This window comes from Rhamphochromis longiceps, linkage group LG16, assembly GCF_057381845.1.
Source record: "Rhamphochromis longiceps isolate RC_006_pf linkage group LG16, R_longiceps_female_GT1.1, whole genome shotgun sequence".
Classification (NCBI taxonomy): domain Eukaryota; kingdom Metazoa; phylum Chordata; class Actinopteri; order Cichliformes; family Cichlidae; genus Rhamphochromis; species Rhamphochromis longiceps.
Window position 1 is genome coordinate 21,829,087 of NC_140572.1, and position 24,411 is coordinate 21,853,497.

Consider the following 24,411-nt stretch of genomic DNA (forward strand, 5'->3'; position numbering starts at 1 on the left):
GTCATGCTTCATGTTGGAATTTTGGAGCTCTCTCACCCCCTACCACCCCAGTCAATTCAGCAGAGGATAACATCCAGAGGAAAGTGTTTTACATGAATGAGTTGCTGCACAGACGGAGTAACTTATCATTTGAAAATTCATGCGAGTACAAAAATCATGACGAGTTATGCGGTTTGACACAGTATCAATCAGATTTTGTTTTGCAGACAGTGTCTTGTGCTTTCAAAGCTATTCTCAGTGGTCAAAAAGATTAAAGGCCTGGTCTACGAGTGCAACTACTGGGCATCGTTTTGCCAAGAATAGACTTCAAGCCTTCAGCATACACCACTCTAACCCTGACAGGGCATGGACATTTACTTCTGAGTGGGGCTCTGCGGTGACAGGCACCAGGTTGTTGGCGTCTTTTGTGATCTGTGTGTTGAAGGGCGTGGCTTTGTTCCAGGTTATCACGCGGATATTTGGTCACATTGGTATATATAGAGTTTTTAGGCTGAGCCATCATCTTAGGCTTCATGTCGTGTTCCTCAAATGCTGCTGAGACATTCTGGGCTAAGCGTGCAAATTTGGCGTGTGTCAAAGCAGCATTCACTTGAATGCCAAGACCCAAGGTTTTCGAGCAGAACAATGCATTGTAATGAGGAAAGGTTTATTTATCTCAACCGGTGGGTGGGAGTGATTTAAATGTCCTAACTCAACTGTGTACACTACACTGTTAATCAAAAGTTTTTTTAAGAAAGCGATGAGCTTCATTGAGACCACATCTCTAATAAGTGACCTTGGTCTGTCCAAACGATCTTTGTTGACAAAGCTGATACGACATTTTGAGTGTCTTGGGTTATTCTGTGAATGAGAGTTCAATCATCACATCATTAATGGGTTTGGAGTGGGGCCAGTCATTCATGACACTCTGCTTTATAGCTTTGCCAGAAATCTCTGTGCTGAAATGAGAAGGTTGTAGATATTTTCTATGGAGCTATTTCCTGACCAGAGGGTGCCTTTGATTAATGGCTTTTTCGCTGCGAAGCCATTTAGGTAATCCAAAAGAATAATCTTTCCATGTCTTTGAAACCTGAAACTGAGCACAATGACCAAGACTGGCTGTCTCCTCCTCACAAATTCCTGGGCTAATTAGTACTTATGTGTGTCAACCAAGATGTTTTAAGTGAATTGTTTTGTCCTTTTGCTCCAGCTTTGTGTTTCCATTTATTATTATTTCAAAGTAACTCAAGAGGTCTTTCTGTGCTGCAGCAACAATAGCCACATGTATGAATAGGTCCTGGATAAATAATGGCTCTAGAGAGGCTATTTTGCATGATTATATTTATTCAGCTCCGGTGGTCCCTTATCCAACAAAAGCAATTTACAGCCATATTGATCATAGGCTCTGTTTTATTAGTCAACAAAATCAGTTTTTATTAGCCTTGGATTTCTTTTGCTTAGGAGAGCTCCGTGTTGACTGATCTTGATTTGTGTGTACTCAGGTTATTGTTTTCTGTTTTTATTTCTTTAGAACGTCATGCCTTCCATCACTCTCCAGACTGTTGTAAAGCTTAATAAAAAAAAATCCCCTCCAAAATCCATCTCAGTAAGTAAATATAACTGCTTCCCTTCAAAGCCTGTTGAGTGCTTCTCTTGACTCACATTGACTGGGCATTGCCTAGGAGACTCAGCCTGCTCTCTACACCACAAGTGTTAACGCCAATTAAACCCCTGGCACCACCCTGTCATTCTCCACATTCTGTGACATATGAGTGATAACACAGACCCTTACCTAAAGCTCTCATCTGACGCACATTAAATGGCACTAGACCCTTGCGTTTCCTGACATTTTGCAGAAATCGATTGCAATTTAATCAGTGTGAGCATGCTGCTATCAGCCACGCTTACACCAGCTGTTTTTCCGTGTTACCTGGGTCGAGTTCTCTGTGCTGGGAGAACAAAAAAGACCAAAAAAACCCAACAAGATTTACGGCAATTTCAAACTCCAACAACATGAAATTCTCATTAAATCAACCATAAAAAAAGATCAAGACAAGATCACAGCCTCCGAGTTGATAATAATAATCACAGATTTGATGTTCCTGTGAAAGCATATTTCCATTCAATTTGCACGCTATTAGATTTATTGTCTATTTTGAACACTCATTACTTCCCTTCTCCCTCCCCTTCTCTCTCCCTCTCTCCCCGCCTGTCTTGTTGTGTGTCTTCGTCTCTCCCTTTCTCTTCCCCTCTGGTGGTAAGTTCAATAATTATCCCATTATTCTTTGAAGTCTTTGTAAAATCCAAGGCTCCCAAACAATCCTTCAACATGTGAATACATGGTCCTTTTAAGTATTCGGGGTCCTACGAGGTAGCCGACAGCTGGAATGCTCCCGCTTTCAAATTCCAACAGGTCAAAATAAACCCCCAAAGAACGTGGCTTTAAAGAAGGAAATGTGTGGAACATGTCGCTTCTCGGAGCTTAACTCATACACTTCTTCTCTGAGCTAAGGTGTGCACCGAGGCCGGATTTAAACTGCCAGAAATTATCTCTGAACTTAAAGCATTGTGTGCCAATTGAATCCTCATAACACCACCATTGCTTACTGGGGCGACCACGCAAACACTCACAGATGCCTCAAGGTAACTACATGCAAACTCTATAGAGCTCAGTTCTCAGATGAACAGACTGAGCTTTCCAAGAGAGCTTAGTACCATTTTCTTAATGACTTAATTGGGTGATAATATGTTAAAAATTTTAATTTGTCTCTATTTTAGGAAAACCTTGAGTTCCATTGCCGGCTGCAGATCCTCGCACATGTGCAAGCACGCACACACAGACGCGAGTTATTATCCACTCATCCTTTGAATTTGCAATTATGTATGCACAGAGTGTCACACAGAGAAATCAGGAAAAATGAATATACCGGCACATGTTCCTATTTCCACGTATATCCAGATGAAATATTGATTATTAATGGCAGCAAGAAACCTGGGCTATTAAGCAGAGTAACATTCCACAAACACACTTTCTCACTTTAATTGAGTAGAGACATTAATACGTCAGTGATGTACAAATGTCTGGGTCCTATCTGCCACTAGGTATTACTCTGGGTTACTGCCTAAGGCGATACAAATATGAGCTGAAAATGAAAGCAGCTCTATAACTGTTTGGATGGTGGATGGTCTGATAAACGTGATAGAAATACTCATGCAGTTCGTGTCGTCTCAGCCAGTGCTCTTCCCTGTTTTATTGCTAAATCCGCATGGGAGCAAGAGAGGTGATGGTCAACTGAATGATCATCGTTGGTGCGGAACATGGGACATCACACCAAGGAACAGCAACACATGTTGATACATGCATGCAAACGCATGCTCACAGTCTTAAATATACAGCAATGCACTATTAGACAGCATGCATGCAAACACATGCTGTGAGGTAATTATCATGTGTAAACAAATGAACGCCACACAATCTTTCCCATCGCTAAATGAATGCAAAAATGAGTGAAAGACATGCAACCCCATAACTTATTTAATACAGTGCAGTACAAGTTGGATGCTATCATGACTGCAAATGATCACGCAAAAGATGTGAGCAGAAGCTGTCATTAAAGGCACAATGTGTGTTACCGTGGCAACATCATAGAGACCGCCATCTTTTTAATGGCGTGGTTAGGAACAATCGACACTGCACCCAATCCCCATGTGAATTAAAGGCACATAGCTAAATAAAGCTCAAGTACCCCGCTGCCACACTTTTACAATCCACTGTTTGTCTCTTCTCTTTAGGGAATTCTGTAACAACCTGTTTCTGTGGGGGGAAAGTAGGCAAAGTGTCAACACTCCACAATCAACGTAGCTCCCTGTTAGCTGGGATTTCATTTTAAAATAATCACTGAACAAAAAGAAAAGAAAAAGAAAAAGCAAATGATGAAACTGGTAAATTTTGATTGTCACACTACTACTTGACGGTAATTGTTCGACACAATGATGTCTCTTTTCACTCCTTCACTGACTGATTTAACGCAATCACAAAGGTGACATCTTGTTTCCCTCATTTGCAGTTTCATGCAGTGTCCTTACTCTAGCTTGGTTAAATGTCTGAGTCTAACTCTTCACACTTTGCCATTTTGTACCACAATGACCTCTCTGGCCAAAGTAATTACCTCAGCTCTTGAGTCGTCCAAGTCATAGATAAAGCCCCACAGTGATATTTCTGCATCAGATTAGCAGATTGGCTTTTGCAGGCTTCTGTGACTTACAGAACAGTTGTTCATTCTAGACTAACGTGGTGCTTTCTGCTTGTTTGTTTATTCATTAGCATTTGATCTGTCAGCTGAAGAAGAGTTGTCTTTGGTTTACAGCAGTCTTGTCAGCATGAGCAACCGAGATCAGGTGAATGTAGTATTTAATTAAGACGTGGGTAGGAAGCCTTCCTGGTATCTGCGTACATACAGACACCACACAGCAATTGACCTTAGTGAACATGTCAAGACTTTATCTTGCTCCCATCAGCTCCCAGCAGGAGTTGTGAAGACAGTGAATAGCTTTGCTGCAAGGCAGCTTTTTCATTTCCACAAACAGAGGATTTTTTAAGTGTTTGTTTTGGATGTTATTTTTCAGTCAAGTGAGGCAACATTATTTTATGCTTCTTGTCATAGTGTTTCCAAAATTCCTAAATGCTAATTAGTGTGAGTCATGTTTTTTTTTTCCTGCACAGTCAAATTATCTTTCGCCATGCCTTACTTCAAAATATGTGTGGCAGACTGAAATTAAATGAAATGCATGAAGTTATTTTTAAAAAATGAAAATCAAATTAAGAGTATTTCCACAAGCTTTGCTGCTAATATCTGTCAGATTGAAAGGAAGGAATCACTGCAAACGCTAACTGCATTGTGCTCTTATTGATCAGTCAGTAACCATCACTCTAAAAAGCAAATCAAAATATCAAGACATGCATTTAGACATTTAATGCCATGGCAGTTTCTGAGCTCCCTCCGTCTGCACTCAATTAATTTTGATATTGCCGTTGTCTTTCATATTCATCAAAACTTGTTTTATCATTGGTGTCACACATATTTAATGTTTATAGCAAAGAACAACAAAGGAAGCGCGAAACAGTTCTTTCCTAAGCCAACAGTGACACCTTGAGGCTTTTCATAAAACTACAGCTGGTTTTAGATTGATCGGTTTAGATGGATTGAGGATTATCTCTCATAGTATGATAACATAAACACTCAAATGAAGAGCAATATTTGATGGGAGTAAGAGCATGGTTGCAAGCAAGAAGCAGAAATCAAAATGTAACAAATCAAGAAAAATAAAATAGCTGGTTGGACACAATTAACACAAAAATCCTAAAATCTTAAAATTGTTCCTATAAATTAAACAGTGTAATGAGGGATATTATAGCTTTTCTCTTCTGAACCAAGACAGTAAAATTAATTATCTGTTTGATCTCAATTGCTCCCATTGAGCCTGACATTACTTCAGACAAGGACACAAGTGACAAATAAAAGGTCAAATCCGAGCTCTTGAACAACACTCAGGGGATTTCATGGTTTTGTTATGCTGTTTTGGGTATTTCAACTTGGATCCACTTAACCCCTTAAAGGTGGCACTTGGTAACATATTATCATGCACAGTAAGAGTGAAACAGCATACTTCTTTACATTACAGTAATCTGCATTTCATACCATTCTCATACATAATCATTACACAGCAGCACGGGATGAACCCCTCTGCACTGATGTGTCTTTTCTGTAGCTGATGTTGCAAATGTTATGAAATGAACTATGAACCAGTATAAAAATAACAAACACACGACATGCACAAACTAAAAGCACTTGATGTGTGCATTGTTGCCTGTGAGGCTCCCAGTCATACGTTGGTTCCTTAAAACTTTATGACCCACTGCTTCAGACACAAGGGTCACCGCAAATCAATACAAAGCTGAGTCCTTTATCCTGTGAAGAAATATTCCTACCCTGGTGTATATGCTCTGTTCAAGGATGACACTGTCCCCCACACAGAGAGAGCAGAGTGGTGCTCTGAACAGTTTGATGAATATGAAAAAAAGGATGGAAATCATATGGTACTGACTTCACACTCATCGCATTTGTTAGATGATGCTTTTGGACATAGTTGAATATTTCCTTTGATGGGTTTTTTTTTGTATGTTTGTTTGTTTGTTTTTTCCCTAGTCAACTATCAATTGTAGAGCTAGATTATGAGAATGCAATAACAGCAATGACGTTAGCGCATTTTAGAGAACTGGGAGGGTAATAAACGAGGCTGTGTCACTGCATGATTCTGCTAACATATATGGATGTGTATGAATTGCAGTGTCATTAATCAGCAGGAAAGATCCATGGTTTGTTGAGCTATTTATATGCCGCCTCTTATTATTTCAACTGCACTTCTCAAATTTGACCAAGAGGTGGGGCTATAGCAGCTAGAAAAGAAAAAAATAATAATATTTTGGTCCTGATTTTGTTTCTAGTCATGATCAGCAGTATCTATGCTGATATTCGTGGAAAGTCACTGGAGCATTTCCAAGCTGCAGCTTATTCTTTCTTTCCCCCTATGATTTCATCAGTGGGGCCTTAAACTCAGTGATGAGCCCCACTGAGGGCTTAAATGGGTATGCTTATTTAGAATCAATATTCAGCTACCAACAGACCATTGATGCAAAAAGGTTAGATGCAACTGCTGACATATTTTGACTTTAAAAAACATAGAGTGAGTCCAGAAAAAACAAATGCGATGAAATAAAAGAAGGAGTAGAATATGCGGTAGATGAAAAATGAAAAGATAAAAAGAAAAACCATCATTAAGATTTTTACAATTTCAATTTTTATAAACATCATATGACGGATGTGTGCTAAAACAAAATAGTCAATAAAGTAAATCTAAGGATATAGTACATTAGAGCGGATATCATGGATGGTAATAAAAAGATCATTAGATCATTAGAGCAAATGCGGTAATTATGTAAATTGTTTAGAACAGCGGGGATGAAAAATGTGGTGTAGTATGCCTTTTATAAATGGAGCTGCCTGCCACATACGCAGCTGCCCTGGGTGCCTTGGGAACCATGTAGAAGGTTAGAGGTGTCATCCATGATGGCTGATAATGTGGCCAACATTCTCAGCCCACCCCCACCCCACCTCAAGAGAGATCAGAGATACCCTTGGAGGCATGTACACAGACTGCCTGTTGTTAAGAGTGCTTGTAGCCAGAGATGTTTTTTCATGCCCCTACAAACACGCTCACATTTTCTGCTCCAATCTGTCCTTAGTCTGTCTTCCTCCTGTACTAATTATTACTCCCATTGTCTCCGTCATTTAGTTGATCATTTAGTTCATTATCTACTTGGTGATGCAGCATGTCAGGCTGTTTGCGACATCATCATCTTGAAGTCTGAATTTTCTCGTGAAGTGTTTAAGGTGGCCTCTCAAAGTTCCATTTGTCCAGCTCTTTCCCAGCAAGCCCTCCAACCTGAACAGCCGTATAGGTAATTTGTCCCTATCCTCATTGACTAAATTGCTTGTGGAGTTGCAAGTGATTAACATGTCAGGTCTCCTGTAAGTATATTGCTTTACTCCATAAATAACTAACAAGCCCTTTTTGTTGCATTCTATATCCCTGCTGGCACAGCATGCCTGGGAAAGGTATACTACACTATAATTACTTCACAGGTTCTCAAGAATATCATTATTGTTAACCTTATTTCTCCCTAATTTCATTTAAATTTACAAGTGGAATACGCTATTGCTATCCAACTTACACTCATTGGCTGCTTCTTTAGGTAAGTAACTAATATTTATTTATAAGGAATCTTTCACAGACAAGCGGACACAAATGGAGACACAAAATAAAGTAAAATAAATAAATATAATCAAGTCATCCATACTATACAACAACAAGTTAATATAAAGAATAAATTAAAGTCAGTAAACATATTTTAAAAAAGCCTAGCTAACCAAAAAAGTTTTTAACTTTTTTCTTTAGTCAGCAAAGTCAGCTGAACATAACAGAAGTGGAACATTATTCCAGAGTCTTAGTGCAACAGAATAAAAAGCTCTGTCCCCCCAGTTTTCAGTCTCGTACATGGGACAATCGGCAGACTCTGAGCCTGTTATTGAAGGGTACTAGCAGAAACGTGTTTGGTAAGAAGTTAGAACAGTCTGGAGCCTGGCTACTTGAGAATTTTAAAGGAACTCTAAAATCTGTAATTCACATTTTTAATACTTATTGGACCTCAATTTGCCCTCAGAACTGCTTTAATTCTTTCTGACATAGTTGAACAAGGTGCTGGAAATATTCCTCATTTTGTCCAAGTTGACATGATAGCATGAATCAGTTGCTGCAGATTTTTCAGCTGCACATCCATGATCCCAATCTCCTGTTTCAGCACATCTCAAAGGTGCTGTTTTGGACTGAGATCATTGTCGTGCTCAAGAAATGAGTCTGATAAGATTTAAGGTTTTGGGTTCTTAGCTGACAAGAGTGGACTGCTACTGTAACCCATCTGTTACACTGTTGTATTGCTCTTCTGCATAACTTACTGTTGCCCTCCGATCAGTTCAAAGCAGTCCACTCAATCTCTTATTGCCAAATTTAAAAAAAAAACACACACACAAAAAAAAAAACAAGGACTTTTTGATCAGAGAACTGCTTCCCACTTGAAATTTTTCATTTTGCGAACCTTTCTCTGTAAACCCTCAACATGGAAAATCCCAGTACAGTAGATCAGCAGTTTCTGAAATGCTCAAACCAGCCCATCTGGATCCAAAAATCATGCTAATTTCAAAGTCACTTAAATCACCTTCTTTCCCTATTCTGATGCTCAGTTTGAACTTGTTTGCCTTGATCTGCTATACTTGCATAACAATCCTGAAAAAAAGTCAGTGTTGTTTAGCTGTTTGTAATGTAACGTCCCTTCTGTTGTAACAAAGGCCTGTCAGAGTCCTGACAGAAACGCTTCTGCCAGACAAAGGCAGAACATTTCACTGGGATACCGAATGTTCTTGTATGCTCCAGCTGGACACAGATGACAAAGTATGGTGCTCCATCTGTAAGGAACATACATCAGAAGCACTACCCATCGTGCTCTGTGGCACGGCGCCAACTCTGTTTGTGTATTTCTGACCTTGGAGCACATACACATTGTTAGTCATCATCCTTTTCTTCCAGTTATTTGTAATGCTGATTCTCTGTGTATGTGCATGTGTGTGTGTGTGTGTGCCTGTGTGTGTGCCTGTGTGTGTGCCTGTGTGTGTGCGTGTGTGTTTGGAGGGGGAGAGGGTGCAAGGGGCGAACACTGTTTTCTGCTCCCAGTTGGTGAAGATTATGTTCAGTGTCATGGAAGACTTGGAGAGATATTAAATGAGCCTCATATCATGTGGTGTGTGTGCCTCGTGCTCCCTCTACACATTGTGACCATGGACAGAAATTAATTATCATAGTGCAAGGAGTGTAAACATATGCGTGAACATAAACAAAATGCAAATACACAAAGTCACATTCATTTGAAAGTATATTGAATATATGGCTTTTTTAGTGTAATATGATGTAAGTCAGCTGCACAATACATCAATTAACATAAATGCTAATTTATTCAGAAATAGTGGTATAATGATGGGGTTTAGCTAATGCTGAGGGCCTAGCCTCGGATAAGGAGAAAACCTCTGAAGGCAGAGGAAACAGACGCACAAATGAATTGCACGAACACTGAATGCAGCCTTCATACTCTTTAATATGAGCCACAGGCACTGTCCCTGATGTGCCTGCTCTCCTCCCATGTGAGCAAGAGCCAAGTGGGGAGGATGATGGATATAGCTCCATGAGGATACAGCAGTATGCAATGATAGTTGACATGTTTCCACATGAATGGCACTGCATCAGGTTGAGAAGGCCATGACAGGTCTTTTTCTTTATCCTGTGCATTATCTCTAAACTAACATGAAATTTTGCACGCACCATGTGCCACCAGTTCAGATGCTACATCTGATAAATTAAAATGAGAGAAATGAATAATTCACTCTTAATTATAGCGGTGTGAGAACTCGTTCCAGAACTGTTTGGTTTTCATTAAAGCTAGGTGAAAACACAGTCAGTGAGGACAATGACTCATGCTCTGTGTGACTCATAGTTTGCCATTCAGCTTTCACCAAACAGAGTAAGTATCACATCAAATTTAAGAATAATTTAAGAATAATGATATATTTTTTAATTTTCAAGCTCTCTACTGGCAGGTGTGGGATCATAGTTACATATCCCAAAAGTGGCAAAGTCCCAGTGTGTTCATGCAGTGATGGCCAATGGCATGGTTTTTATTAAGACTGCTCTGCACAGATCACATAAGCACTTCATTGGTGTTTCAAAGAGCTGAAATGGGATTACTGTGATAGTTCATTCATGCTGTGACCTGAATTTTGCCAAAATATTTTAAAGCATAAAAATCTAACAGCCCCGTACCTCTCACTGACAGAAGTGATATGGACAGAAAGCTGATCAGTCGAGCACTTTGCAAGACACCCTGTGTCTTCATCAACCGCGTCTCCGGGTGTGATGTCCAAATATAGCAGCTGGGACGTCAGAGGGAAAACTAACACAGTGTTTTTGGAAAGCCACCTGCCATTATGGGATTGACAGATTATGAAAAGCTGATGTAACTTGGCATCCCGGTGAGGGTTTTGTTCTGAGCATGAATAACAAAAAAACGGTTTGAACACGGGGCCACGCCTAGCGCGGTGACATCGTTTGTTTTATATATTTAGATTTTTTTCTTTATTTTTTTTCTTTGGAACATCTTTTAGGTCAACATCTTTTGGGGGCTGTATCTCGGTATAATGCTCCAGTGAGCTGATTCCTTGTGCATGAAATGACTTGACATCCTCCCGACCACCGAGTGCGACTCAGTGCGCGTGTGCCTGAGCGTCCACGGAGGGAGAGAGAGAGGGAGGGGGAGAGAGAGAATAAGCAACTTTGTGACCAAGCATAGCTGTGTCTACAGGAACAGCGTGGGTCGGGAAAAAAAATAATTTGACAGTTATGGTTGATCAGCGTTTCTTTCATCCCGCATTAGTGACGACGAACGTGCTCGCGTACAATAGCGCCCGTTTCCTATTTCGTTTTGACGGATTAAAAATAAAAGACGCGCCGAAATACCCAGCGAGCCTACATCTTCATCAATGTGCGCGAGGTATGTATTTCCTACCAAGAGTTACACAGAAATTATGAAGGCTATCTTATCTCAGGCAAGGCGCTGTCATACAGAATTTCTGCTAATCTTCTGTAATTTGCAAAGCTTTGCATTTAAATCGGCAGCCTATTTAACAGCACTTCAGGTCTTAACAAGCAAGTATGATATGGGTTCCCCCCTCGCAGTGGATTTAGACTATTGTTTGTGCTTATGTCTTCCTTTGACCTTGCTTTTTTGTTGTTTGACATAGCTTGAAGGAGTTTCTTTCTTTCCTTCTTTTTTTCCTCTTTTCTTTTTCTTTTTTTCTTTAGCCGTTTTAAATCAGCAGGCACAAAGACAGAAGTTACCTCTGGGTAACAGCAATCAAAGCTTTGACTCATGCCGACTAGAGCTCTCTTGTTTAGAAGTTGCTTTCATCGCAGCCCGCCTGTTTTACATCATCCTGTCTTTTATTTCTAGATGACATTGAGGATACCTTAGCAGGACTGTGAGCTTGGCCGTCATTTGCAGGAAAATGCATCTTTGGATTCCATATGTTTTGCTGAGTGCAACGTCAGTGTGCACTGTTGAGATGTTGAGCCATTATGGAGAAATATGTCAAGGACTATGTGCCTGTGAGGAGAGAGAAGGGGTGCTTACAGTGAGCTGTGAAAACAGAGGAATTGAAAGTCTCTCAGACATAAGCCCAGTGTACTTCTCCCAGTATCATCTGCTGCTTACTGGAAATCTTTTGAAAAAGCTATCCACCAATGATTTCGCTGAGTACAAAGGACTTACAATATTACATCTGGGAAATAATGAAATATCTGATCTTGAAGCAGGAGCTTTTAATGGACTGCAGGAATTAAAACGATTACATCTCAACAATAACAAAATTGATGCCTTGAAGGAAGAGTTTTTCTTTGGCCTTGATAGTCTGGAATATCTACAACTTGATTATAATTATATCACTCATATTGTGTCAAATGCCTTCAGCAGACTTCGACATTTGGAGGTCCTGATTCTAAATGACAATTTAATATCTGCCCTGCCCGTAAACATTTTCACGCATGTACCATTGACCCACTTAGACTTAAGGGGAAATCAGCTCAAAGTACTTCCCTACACAGGTCTGCTGGAGCACATGAACAGTGTTGTGGAGTTGCAGCTAGAGGAGAATCCGTGGAACTGTTCCTGTGAGTTGATTGCTCTTAAAACCTGGCTCGAGAGCATATCATACACAGCTTTAGTTGGGGATGTTGTCTGTGAGTTCCCTTTTCGGCTTCACGGGAGAGACCTTGATGAAGTTTCAAAACAAGAGTTGTGCCCGAGGAGAGCCATTGCTGAATATGAGATGCCACCCCTGCCGCATTTGAGCACCGATGCATACTATAGAACCACGCCAGCTCTTACAGCCTCCTTCGCTTCATCTGGGTTCGCACGGTCCTCATCAAGACCCACTAAGGGACCTCGACAGTCAGCCAAATTAAAATCAAGACCCACAGCTCGCATTTCGTCCAATAAACCACAAAATTATGGCCAAATTATTTCATATCAGACCAAATCCCCTGTGCCTTTAGATTGCCCAACAGCCTGCACATGCAATCTTCAAATTTCAGACCTTGGCCTGAACGTGAACTGTCAGGAGCGAAAGATCGAGCAGATCTCCGACTTAAATCCCAAACCTTACAATCCCAAAAAGATGTATTACACTGGGAATTACATCACTGTGGTTCGCAGATCAGACTTTATTGATGCAACTGGATTAGACTTGCTTCATCTTGGTAACAATCGAATAGCCCAAGTACATGACAGAGCTTTTGCTGATTTGGCAAATCTTAGAAGACTATACCTTAATGGTAATTTAATAGATCATCTTCCAGCTGATATATTTTATGGATTAGATAGCCTGCAGTTCTTGTATTTAGAATATAATGTAATTAAAGAGGTTACATCTGACACCTTTCAGCATGTACCTAAGCTTCAGCTTTTATTTCTAAACAATAACCTACTGAAAACTTTACCAGAGGGAACGTTTACTGGCCTGACGTTAGCCAGACTAAATCTTCGCAACAACCATCTTCGATATCTGCCAGTCAGGGGTGTGCTAGATCAGCTTACAGCACTGGTACAAGTTGATTTGTTTGAGAATCCCTGGGATTGCTCATGTAGCATACTGGAGTTGAAGATGTGGCTGGAGCAGCTCAGCACGGGCACAGTTGTAAACAATGTCATCTGTGGATCTCCTAAGAAACTAGCTGGAGAGGATATGAGATACATTAAGACGACTAATTTCTGCCCTAATAACTCTGATATACTTGCCTCCATGATTCCACCGTCTGAAGAATCTTTTCCTGGAAGCACTATCACCATAGAAACATCCTTGGGCTCTGACACTCAGTACAGCACCATTCCTTTATCTGTGATGATTCTTGCCCTTCTCCTCATGTTCATTATGTCTGTGTTTGTGGCTGCAGGGCTGTTTGTGGCAATGAAAAAGAGACGTCAAAAGAGTCAAAATGAGCAGAATAACTCAATGAATGCTTGCATTAGCTCTCTCAACATGGAATATGGCCTTTACAAAAAAGGATCCATCCCCAAAGTCAGGACCTCCAGCGGACATGTGTACGAGTACATCCCACCTCCTACAGAATCTTCATGCAGAACCACTGCTCACACCCCAGCGGACAATAAATCAGTGGACGGATTTAGAGACTTTGATGAGTTGAGTGGCGCTTTTCTGGGTAACTCGGATGAAGAGCCAGCCAGTAATGTAATAAGCTCAGAATACAGTGCCACCACTCCAGAGCCTCTTAACAAGCCCTCCACCCCTCACCAAAATGACCCGTGCTTCTACAGGGATGTGCTTGAGCCTGACAAGCACGCACGCTACAGCAATACATTGCCATGCAGACATACAGCACATTCATCAAATCAGTATGCCACAGACTTTGATGCGAGGCATCAGTATGTTCCCCCTGAAAGAATACAACAGACAATACTGTATTGTACTTCGCCAAGTACTGTTTATGTGGAGCCGAACAGGAGTGAGTACTGGGAACTGAAAGCAAAGCTTCACATTGACCCAGATTACCTGGAGGTTCTTGAAAAACGAACTACATTCACACAGTTTTAAGAGACTTGGACGGATTTCTGTGATGTATCTATTTTAATCAGGACTCGTAACATGTCCTAAAAAATAGGCATAATTATTTTCTCAACTTTAGTACAGTGCATTGGGAGTTACAGCGTGCACTTCTCGGAGTCATGCCTAACAGAAGTGAGCAAGAAAAGACAACACGCTTCATTTTAAATGATCACTTAACACTTTATCCCTGTTTTGTTTAACAGTTTGGTTTAATTTTAAAAATATAAAGAAGAAAGCACAGATTCAGGGCTCATATGACTCATCTCTATCCTGGAGCTGTATCATTGACAACAATGTGAGACTGAGCTTTAACTCCCAAATTAGCTTCATTTTATGAGTGCTAATGAACCGTGCAGACGACATGTACTTGTCCCAAAATAAACCAGGTTTTTTGTCACAGATACATGTATTGCTGCCAGTTCTGCCTTTTCAAATTTATTCAAAATTAAACACGTGCATAGGACTAAAACAAATTTGTCCTGCAAATAGATTTATAGCCATGAAGTTGACCTTTTAGGTAGACAAAAGTCACTTAAGCACTGAGCCAGACCCATTTAGCTATGCAGTCCTCGAGGAGTCACAGCTCGGAGGTGATAATATTTAATGCATTAGATCATGGAATAAATTCTAAAGTAATGTTTCAAACCACAGATTATGAGACTCATAAATCGCAGCTCACTTGTTGGGAGGTTCTAAAGAGAATAATCACAATAATTCATATCCTACAAATGTATTGAACTGAACCAGTACAGTGAAATCCCTCAAAGACTACCTATCTCCAGCCTGACAGCACTAAGTGATTATGATCATGAAAGCATGTTGGGCTGGAGTTAAATTTAATGCATTGTAATTGTGCTCAAAAATGTTGTAACTAAAACATTATACTCATAACTGTATTCAGGTGTATTGTAAAGGAAAGAAAATGAGCTTTAACTGCCAATGTTTGTCATGTGTTACAAATGTGTGCAAACAGTGTGTCTGGCATTTTACATAAACACACGCTTACACCTTCATCTGTTACGTACGTGTACCACTACCAAAGCAGTCCACAAAGAATAACATATAGTTTACATCAAAACACAGTCCTGTGAAATATTGAACCTATAATAACTCTTTACTGTAATTGTCAGAATGTGTCTACTGTAGTATCCCAGTTACAACACATTTGAGTGAATTTACAATACAATGAGATATATCTGCAAAGTATTCTATCTGAAACTCAGTTCAGATTTTTCAGTGTTTTGGCCTTAGGCTCATACATTATAAACATTTGAGTAACTTCAAATTCTTATGCAAACAAATACGGTTATCGAGCTTTTTGTCAGTTATTTGGTTTATTATGTTTTATTTTATATAAAAAAAGAATGCACTATGACTTTTACAGGTCAAAAATGATGTCACTTTCTGAAATGCACAATGTAGTAGTGTGCATATAGCCATAGAAATAGATTTAATAATTTCATACATAAAGATTACATCTGTCAAAAACTCTTGCACTGCACTATGCATAGATATGGATTATCCTTAGACAATCTCTGCAAACCTGCCCACTGCTCACCCCTCCGTCACCAAAAGCATCCATAAACACAAAATTTAATAATACTATCACATCCCATAACTCCTCATTTGGAATTCAGCACACATGAATATTCAGAGGTACTTTTGTGCCACATTTTGGATAATTCATTTATTCGCAAAAGTAATATATTTTTAATTACATGTGTTTTTAGGGGAATACTGAGTGGATTTGCTTGGCATTGTTTGTCTCATTTGTTCGGTTCGGGGTCGCAAGAAATTAGACAGTTTTTCTGCAATTAGCAGTCTCTGCTTGTCTCTTTCTTAGGGAGGGATTGATGGTTAGTGTAACAACTGTGTAAAAATCTGCAAGTGCTTTAGCATTATTAGACTGAAAATCACAACAAATGAATGCAGCGATTGAATGGATAAAATGCATAAAATTTTGAATGCTCTAAAGGAAGCTAAACACATCATGTAGGCATAACGCCACCTAACCAGTTTCTGGGTCAATAGCGAATGCCTAGAAATGTGACTTTCCCTGCAAACATGCAGCAAATTCACATCATATGCAGTATTATGCACTGAACCTGTCATTTTAATTCAGCTAATTACAGGACATGGTGTTTCTGGACCTGGTCTGCATGTCACCAAATATTACACTGCAGTATTAGTCATGCTGTTTACCATGCTGTTTACAGTCTGGGTTTGTTGCCTTTCACGTGTTCAGTCATTTTGTGATTCTTTTGTCACCTGACCTGTCTCTGTGCTTTAGAAATTCAGCAGAACAAATGAACTGAAGTCTGCACAGAAAATAAAAAAGCATGTACCTACACAGCAGGTTTGTTTTTAAAGACTACATTGCTGTGAGTCAGTGTTGAAAACAATGTAAAACTGCAGACATGCACAGACTGATCCACAAAAAATGTTTGTGTTGTGAACAGTGGCTGGCATTTAATTGATTGTGTTTCAACTTTTTTTTTACACGTGTCAGTTTTTACATCCCAAACTAATGCGACAAAAGAGTGGATAATCCAGTATTAAAAGGAAAATGTATTGTGTGGGAGATTCCATACTTTATTTTATTTATATATATATTTTTGGTTTATTTATTTTTTTACAGAATCTTGCAAAAAAGAAACTGCATAATCGAACAACAGGATCTGCTGTATATAACAGAAATTTGTAATCTGTTTTCTCTTGTTCAGATTTTTGTAATCCTTGACCAAATGCAGATTTTTTTGTCACATGTAAGACTACAAATATTGATCATCCAAAATTGTGTTAAATTGAAATGTGACTGTCCTGTGTATATGTGCAAATGTTCAGTTCGCAAAGAAGACACGGTGAAGTCAGTGTCTTATTCGATTGTGTTTGTTTTTCATATGAAACAGTGATTTCCTGTGTAAACCTTTGATTTGTAAATAGAACACTTCATCAGCCTTTTCATGCAAACTTGCATCTTTTTTTGAAAAGCAAAAACCTGGTCTCTTCTTGCAAAAACACAGTACAACTAGGAATATGTGGGGTAAATATATCTACAATGTGCTGTTTCTTTAGTTGCTAGCTAATGAATAAAACATATGCATTCATTTGATACACTCGTGTTTGTTTTCCCTTCACCCTTTAAACCATGTTCTTTGCAGCAAATGTCATAGTGCACACAGAGGAGAGAAAGTGTTGCGCAAAGCTATTGGCAGTTTTTTTTCCCTTTTTTTCTCTTCTTGCTAAAATTGTTATATCTAATTCAAATGTCTCGATCAAGAGGTGTCATAGTTTCATTCGGACAAATTGGAAATAACGAGAAGGCTATGTTATATAATCAACACCAAGATGGAATATTTATTACTTCACAATGCCTTAGGATTACTCAGTCACATTCAAAGCTATTTAAACTAACTGCTTAAATGATCAATTATGCCATCTATAAATGCTTATCAGATGCCCCAAAGGATTATGACAGCTGCACAAATAGCAGTGCCAAAATAAGCCTTTGGTGCTATTGCAAAACTAGAGTTTCTTGTACATGTTTGACTACAAAATGTTTGACACTGAGCTTCTCGCAGCAGCAAAAAATGTATTTGTTGTGTTGCCGCCGTTGTGTTTAATGCTAAAAAAAAGAAATTCTTACAGTAACTGCAATATGAACACATCTGCATCCCTATACTAGCAGAGAAACTATACACTTTGCAGAAATAGCTTTCTGGAAGCCCAGTATCCATGGAAACATCCAATTACCTGACACAGAAAAACAATCTAGAGCAAGAGGTACAATGTCAGCACAGAGTTGAACACATTTGTAACTCAAAGAGTTGAGATTTAAGTGAATTGTGTCTTGCGCACATCTCTAAATTGCACACCTTTGTGCATATAGACAAAAGGTGATTTGTAGGATACATGTGCTGCTGCATTATATTTAACCATAACTGACAGACAAAAAATGTGACTGAAAACTGTCAGTTCTAATAAGACGAGTAACAACAGATCAGCGTTTGACTGACGCCATTTGTCAGACTGATGGTGTTATGTTTCTTAGCTGCTTGAAGACTCCAGTTTTTGTGAGGCAGGGGGAAATTAGGGCAGATCTACATTATGTAAGCTTGAAGAGATGTGTCAGGCACTGTGAAGGCAGCATATGACTGTAAGCATTCACCAAAGGAAAAACCTTTGCTATCTTCCATCAGGGAAGCAAACTTGATAGGAAACTGATTCAGAGCTCCTTTTTCTTTGATGGTGAAGATTTGAATCTCTCACCTTTTGTGTGGTTTTCAGTTGTTGCTCTCATTCTGTGTTTCTGTCCCAGAAGATTTTTCAGTCTTATTTGCAGCAATGCTCCTTTTCTCTCTAACACACACTTTGTATGTCTGTGCGTGGATTGGAATGTGTGTGTCTAGGCGCATAAATTATTGACTCAGAGTGTATTCATGCTTGCCTCAAGGACTTTAGCCTACCAACGTGGCAATACCTTTTTCCTCTCTTTTCATCTTTCAGCATTTTTGTCTAGAAAAAAAAGCTTCACACAACTCACCACCAAACTAAAGGTCTTTAGAAATAATTGATGTATTCCTTCTCGAACATAAACTGCCATTTATCTATGTCCAATGTGCTGTTTAATAATGTATGCCAGGGTAATGTCCGTTTTAGACTGACTTCTAAAGAAATGGCATGCTGTTGGTGGGATAAGGTGATATTTACAAGCCCAGATTTTGCTTGGTATTGCAAGTATATTTGCAACAACTGGAAACAGTATGTCTGAGACAGGCTAATATTTATGAGGGTTTATCCAGGCTTACGACTGCCAACCTAAGAAAAGTGACAAAATCCTCCCTCATCCTCCCATTAATAGTATTCACACTAAACAGAAGAGTGATATTTTACATCAAGAGAAGAGAAAAGCTTTGGCAATGGGCGAGCTAAAATCCGGTCCTGTGAAAACAGTGAATTTATGTTTTTAGGAGGTTTTCATAGCTCTTGAATTCTAACAATGCCAGACTTGCTGGCTGTATGCATAATATAATTCTCTGAGATTTCCTGCCAAAACAAAACAAATTAAAATTAATGCACTTTTTAAATGTGGGTTCCTCTGACTATCGTGTTTTTCTCCTTCAATCCCAAGCATACTGCATACTTCTGCTGCCTGCAGAGTGGCTCATCTCACATTAACCTCTGTCTGTGCCCCGATATTCAACCACTTCTTTTTTTCCAGCCCCTTCTCCTCTTGGCTCTTCATTGCATCAAGGGCATGTCCTCCTCTATATCTTGGCCTGAAGTGCTGCTGTAATTGCTATAAGAGAATGGCATGCTTGTTGACCTGTAATTTATAGCAACAACACACAAGCCATTGAGAATATCCCTTATTATGTAATGAAGTATGTCACTATACTGAAACATCTTCTTTTTGTTTGTTGGTTTCGTGATACATTTATTTAAATGCAGCACACCAGCATGAGCCACTACAAGAACGTCTCCCAGTGATTTGAAAAAGATGTGACCTGAAAGGGCCCTGTTCGTGTATCCTCCTTCAGTTGAGGAGAAGGAGAGACATAAACCTCACAGTGAAAAAGCATCCGTGTCTGAACAATGGTAATGTTCTTAAGATCAGACACTTGCTTCTACAGAAGCCATTCAAACAAAACTGTAGGGCAAGATTATGCATTTTATTTACAGTCTGGTCTGCTTTAAATGGAAAACACACATTCTCTCAGCTAAAGCGGTTTGTAATCATATTTATGATTATTTTATACAGTCTCTTCTAGATGTGTCACACTTCCAAAATTTAAAATGTCAAGATAAATCTGACTTGGCTGTGAAACTGCTCAATGGAGCTCTATGATGCGTGAGTGGACTATTATAGATTGTCCATGTACTGTGGCACTCTGAATTTAAATGCAGATGTACTTCTTCACTGCTGCATATTTCCCTCTTCTCCTTCCTGACCATGCCATCGAGTCAAATAGACAGCTGGGGGAAGTAGCTCACCCTTGCCTTTAAATGTGTGATTGTTTAGTTTGTTTTGATGAGTAACAGTGAATCAGATCAAACATTTTTAACGTTGAAAAGACTAAGGCCTCTCACGTACCGTATGCCTTTTGCATATTTCTCCTTGGACAGAAAAACATCACATTAAAAAGTGCACTTAATAACTGTGTGTAATATTACTCCAGTTATGCATTCTTTCTAATAGGCTAACATTCAATCCATAATTAAACCCTTAATGCAAACCTTCAAGTGGAACATTTTGTACCAGATTTATAAAGTGATAACAGCTAAACATTAGAAAATTAGTGTCACAAGGCTGTGCTCAGATTTTAATCTCTTTAAATGATGAATTCCCACTGAGATGCTTCTCTTTTGCAACAGAACTGTTAAATCATCACTGGATTTTTCTTTTTTATTATGCATAATGTCAAGGTTTTGTGGACAATTCAAAAGAGACTTGATCTGCAGTATGAAGGCTGGGTACATTATCAGCTGGTACAAAGGCCTCTTATCTCACCATTATGCTTAGAGGTACAGCACAAGTAGCCTGGGTAATGAACTGACTTTTGTGGTTTATCTTCCATTTATTTGGTGTTATCTTTGACATAGTTTGATGTTGTTTCATTATAACCGAGCCACAAACCCAAAGCAATATAAGCAAGGGCAATATAAGAGCTAATCTTCATTCAAATTCCAATATTTTTGCCGTGGAAAAGGGTCAAGTACAACGAGCTGCTGTTCCTGTTGAGTAACACTGCAGCTGAATAGACACTACAAGTCACAACTAAAAGTGTTGGGACGCTAAGATTTAAATGAAAATAATACAATAATTTGTAAACCTCATACACCCATATTTTGTTCAGAGTGAAAAACAGAAAATATGTCAGCTGTTTACTGTAATACATTGTGCTATTAAATGGAAAATATTAACTCAGCTTGAATTTGGCAGCAGCACACCACAAAAATATTAAGATGGGAGGAGGGGGGGGGGGGGGGGGGTAAAGAAGTAACAGCTGGAGGAACATTTTACAGTTAATTAGTTAAGTTAATTGGTAACAGGTCAATTACATGATTAGGTATAAAAATAGCATCTTCACTTCTGTCACTGCATGAAAAACAGGAATGATTCTGCATGGGAATCACTACATGGGCTCACGAACACTTCCAGAAATCATTGTCAGTGAGCACGGTTCACCATGCCATCCACAAATGCAGGTTAAAGCTCTGTCATGCAATGAAAAAACATATGTGATCCAGAAAAGCAACTTCATCTCTGGGACAAAGCTTGTTTAAGATTTATTGAAGCCAAGTGGAAACTGTTCAGTGATCAGACAAATTGAATTTTGAAATTCTTTTTGGAAAGCATGAACATGATGTGCTCTGGACTATATATATATATATATATATATATATATATATATATATATATATATATATATATACATATATCGAAGAATCCATAGGTCCGTCCGAATGACAGCAATATCAGGAAGAAGGAACACGAGAAGCTGGAGAAATACCAAGGGCTCAGAGAAGAGCTCGAGAGGATGTGGAGGGTGAAGGTAACGGTGGTCCCCGTGGTAATCGGAGCACTAGGTGCGGTGACTCCCAAGCTAGGCGAGTGGCTCCAGCAGATCCCGGGAATAACATCGGAGATCTCTGTCCAGAAGAGCGCAGTCCTGGGAACAGCTAAGATACTGCGCAGGACCCTCAAGCTCCCAGGCCTCTGGTAGAGGACCCGAGCTTGAAGGATAAACCGCCCGCAGGGGCGTGCTGGGTGTTTTTTTTTTATATATATATATACAGGTTTTAGAGCAGCTCTCTTCTCGGTTACCTCTTTTTCACAGAAACCCCTGCATATTGCAGCAAGACAAAAGCACATGCTGCATGGCTTTGTGGTTGAAGAGTCTGGGTGCTGGCCTGCCTGCAGTCCGGGCCTTTTACCAGTTGAAAATATTTGGTACATCACGAAATGCAAAATATGCAATGAAGACCCAGGATTGTTGAACAGCACACCATTCCTCTCCCAGAACTCCATCATCTGGTCTCTGCACTTCCAGACTTCTACAGAGTGTTGTTAAAAGAAGTTGGGATGCTACAGAGTGGTGAACATGGCCCTCACTCAAATCTCTGGAGACCTGCTGCTGCCATCAAATTCAAAATGAGCTTTTTTTATTTGTTTTTTTCTTCAGTGTGAACATTTGCCATGTTTTCTTTGTTCTTGTCACGGTTCTGGGTCAATTTTGACCCAGCTTTTTCTGTTTCTATTTTGTTTTTCTAAACATATGATTTGTTGGGGTTTTGAGTTGTGTTTTTGCATTTAGGGTTATTCTTGGTTTTGTTCCTTTTACATTACTTGGTGTTCTGGCCTTTAGTTCAAGTCACTGTCGTCTCTGTTTCATGTGTTATATTCTTTCAGTCAGCCTTCTGGAGTGTAGTCTGCATTTTTGTGATTTGTTTCATGCTTACTGTTTTATTTTGTAGGATTGTGTCTTATGTCAGTGTGTCCAGCTTTGCTCCTCCTGTCTTGTTAGTCCTATTTCTCCCAGCTGTGTCTCCCTCCTGTTGCCCATTCCCTGATTACCACCCTGTGTAAATTAGCCCCGTGTTTTCCTGTGCTCACTGTCACGTCGTACCATCAGACTTGCCTGTGTGTTTCAGTCTCTAGTGATTCAGTGTCAGTTCATGTTTTGTTTTGTCACCAGCAATAAAGCTGAGGTTTTTGAGTTTCAATTTAGTGTCTGAATCCTGCATTTGGATCCACCTCTCCATCCACCTGCACACAGAGCCCTGACAGTTCTGATGTAAATGAATTATTGCTTTGATATTTGGAAATCACTCCAATCTGTTTTTATCAACTTTTTGCACAGCATCCATATTTAAATTGTGGTTGGACATATAATGTACACATAATCCCAATTTCTAAGTCATGTTTGTTCAACATTGCATTTCTAATTTTTTATGCATAATATCGAGGTTTTGTGGACTCACAGAGCAAACTTGATATACAGCATGAAAAAAGGAAAAGAAAAAAAAGTATGGCACACAGCAGCAATTAACAGCCTCCTATCTCAGCAGTGTGCTTAAAGGTAGAGCACAAGTAGCTGTAGATTTGGGTTCAAGGGTAGTAAAATGACTTGCGTAGAGCATCTTTGCTTTATCTGGTACAAATTGCATGGATGAGGGGGCTTCCTGAATCTTTTACAGAGTCATGTCTTCTTTAATTATAACCAAGCTGTAAAGTGAAATCAGGCAATATAAGGATGGGTCATATAAGAGCTAATAAGTACTGAAACTGCAATATTTTGCTCTGGCACAGGGTCAAATAATGCTACACCCACTGATCTTGCTCAAGGACACTGCAGTTGACTAGACACTATGGGTGACAGGAGAACCTACTGTGGCCTTCATCTCCACATGTTCTTTTGGCATCTGGTTCAGTAATTTCACAGCACGAGGCATGGCTTAAAAAAACTGCAACATAACCCCTGGCATGTCAGACACAGGCTAGTGTCCACTTAGATCACTGTTCTCTTCAAGTTGTTTCATAGAAAAAAATGTAAACACCTTCTAGATATTATTCTGTTTTCATCTCTTTTTTTATCCATGTGTTGCAGTTTCTGAGCTATTTGTACTTAACCTGACTTGGTACGAAATGTAAGAGCAATTCAAGCACCAACGTTTAATTAGGTGTCACCGTTATTTTAATCATCATCATATTTTTGCGAACAGCATTTCTCAGTGCATTTCGGTCACTGAGAAAGGCGTATTTATGTGAGTGCCACGAACACCGCAATAAAGTTGGTGGCTGAGATGCTTTTATATTTAAACTTGAAGATAATTTTTTAAACAGTGTATAGTTCAAGGCATACTACTCAAAACTCTCGTGACAGGCTTATGGTGTACTGTGGTTCCTAAAAGCACTTTTCTATGTTTCTGTCTCTCTTCCCTCTGAGTATCCTGTGGGATTTACAACAAGCTACAATGGATCCAGACAGATGGCAAGGTGGGGGTGTTGGGTAACCATCTACTGAACCCCAGGGAGTACTGCCATATACAAGCTGTCAAACAAATGTCTTCACTCAGAATTTTATTTGTT

The 24,411-nt window shown here is 39.4% G+C and overlaps 1 protein-coding gene across 1 annotated transcript; it reads left to right on the forward strand.

The window, feature by feature from the left end:
- The first annotated feature begins 10,998 nt into the window (after positions 1 to 10,998).
- Positions 10,999 to 17,293, forward strand: slitrk5b (SLIT and NTRK-like family, member 5b). Its single transcript, XM_085384142.1, has 2 exons — positions 10,999 to 11,191; positions 11,651 to 17,293. Exon 2 carries the CDS (start codon positions 11,706 to 11,708, stop codon positions 14,304 to 14,306), a length of 2,601 nt encoding a protein of 866 aa, XP_085240268.1. The 5' UTR covers positions 10,999 to 11,191; positions 11,651 to 11,705; the 3' UTR covers positions 14,307 to 17,293.
- The last annotated feature ends 7,118 nt before the right edge of the window (positions 17,294 to 24,411 follow it).

Coding starts and splice junctions, on each gene's coding strand:
- slitrk5b (XM_085384142.1), top strand. CDS start 11,706: ATGCATCTTTGGATTCCATATGTTTTGCTGAGTGCAACGTCAGTGTGC.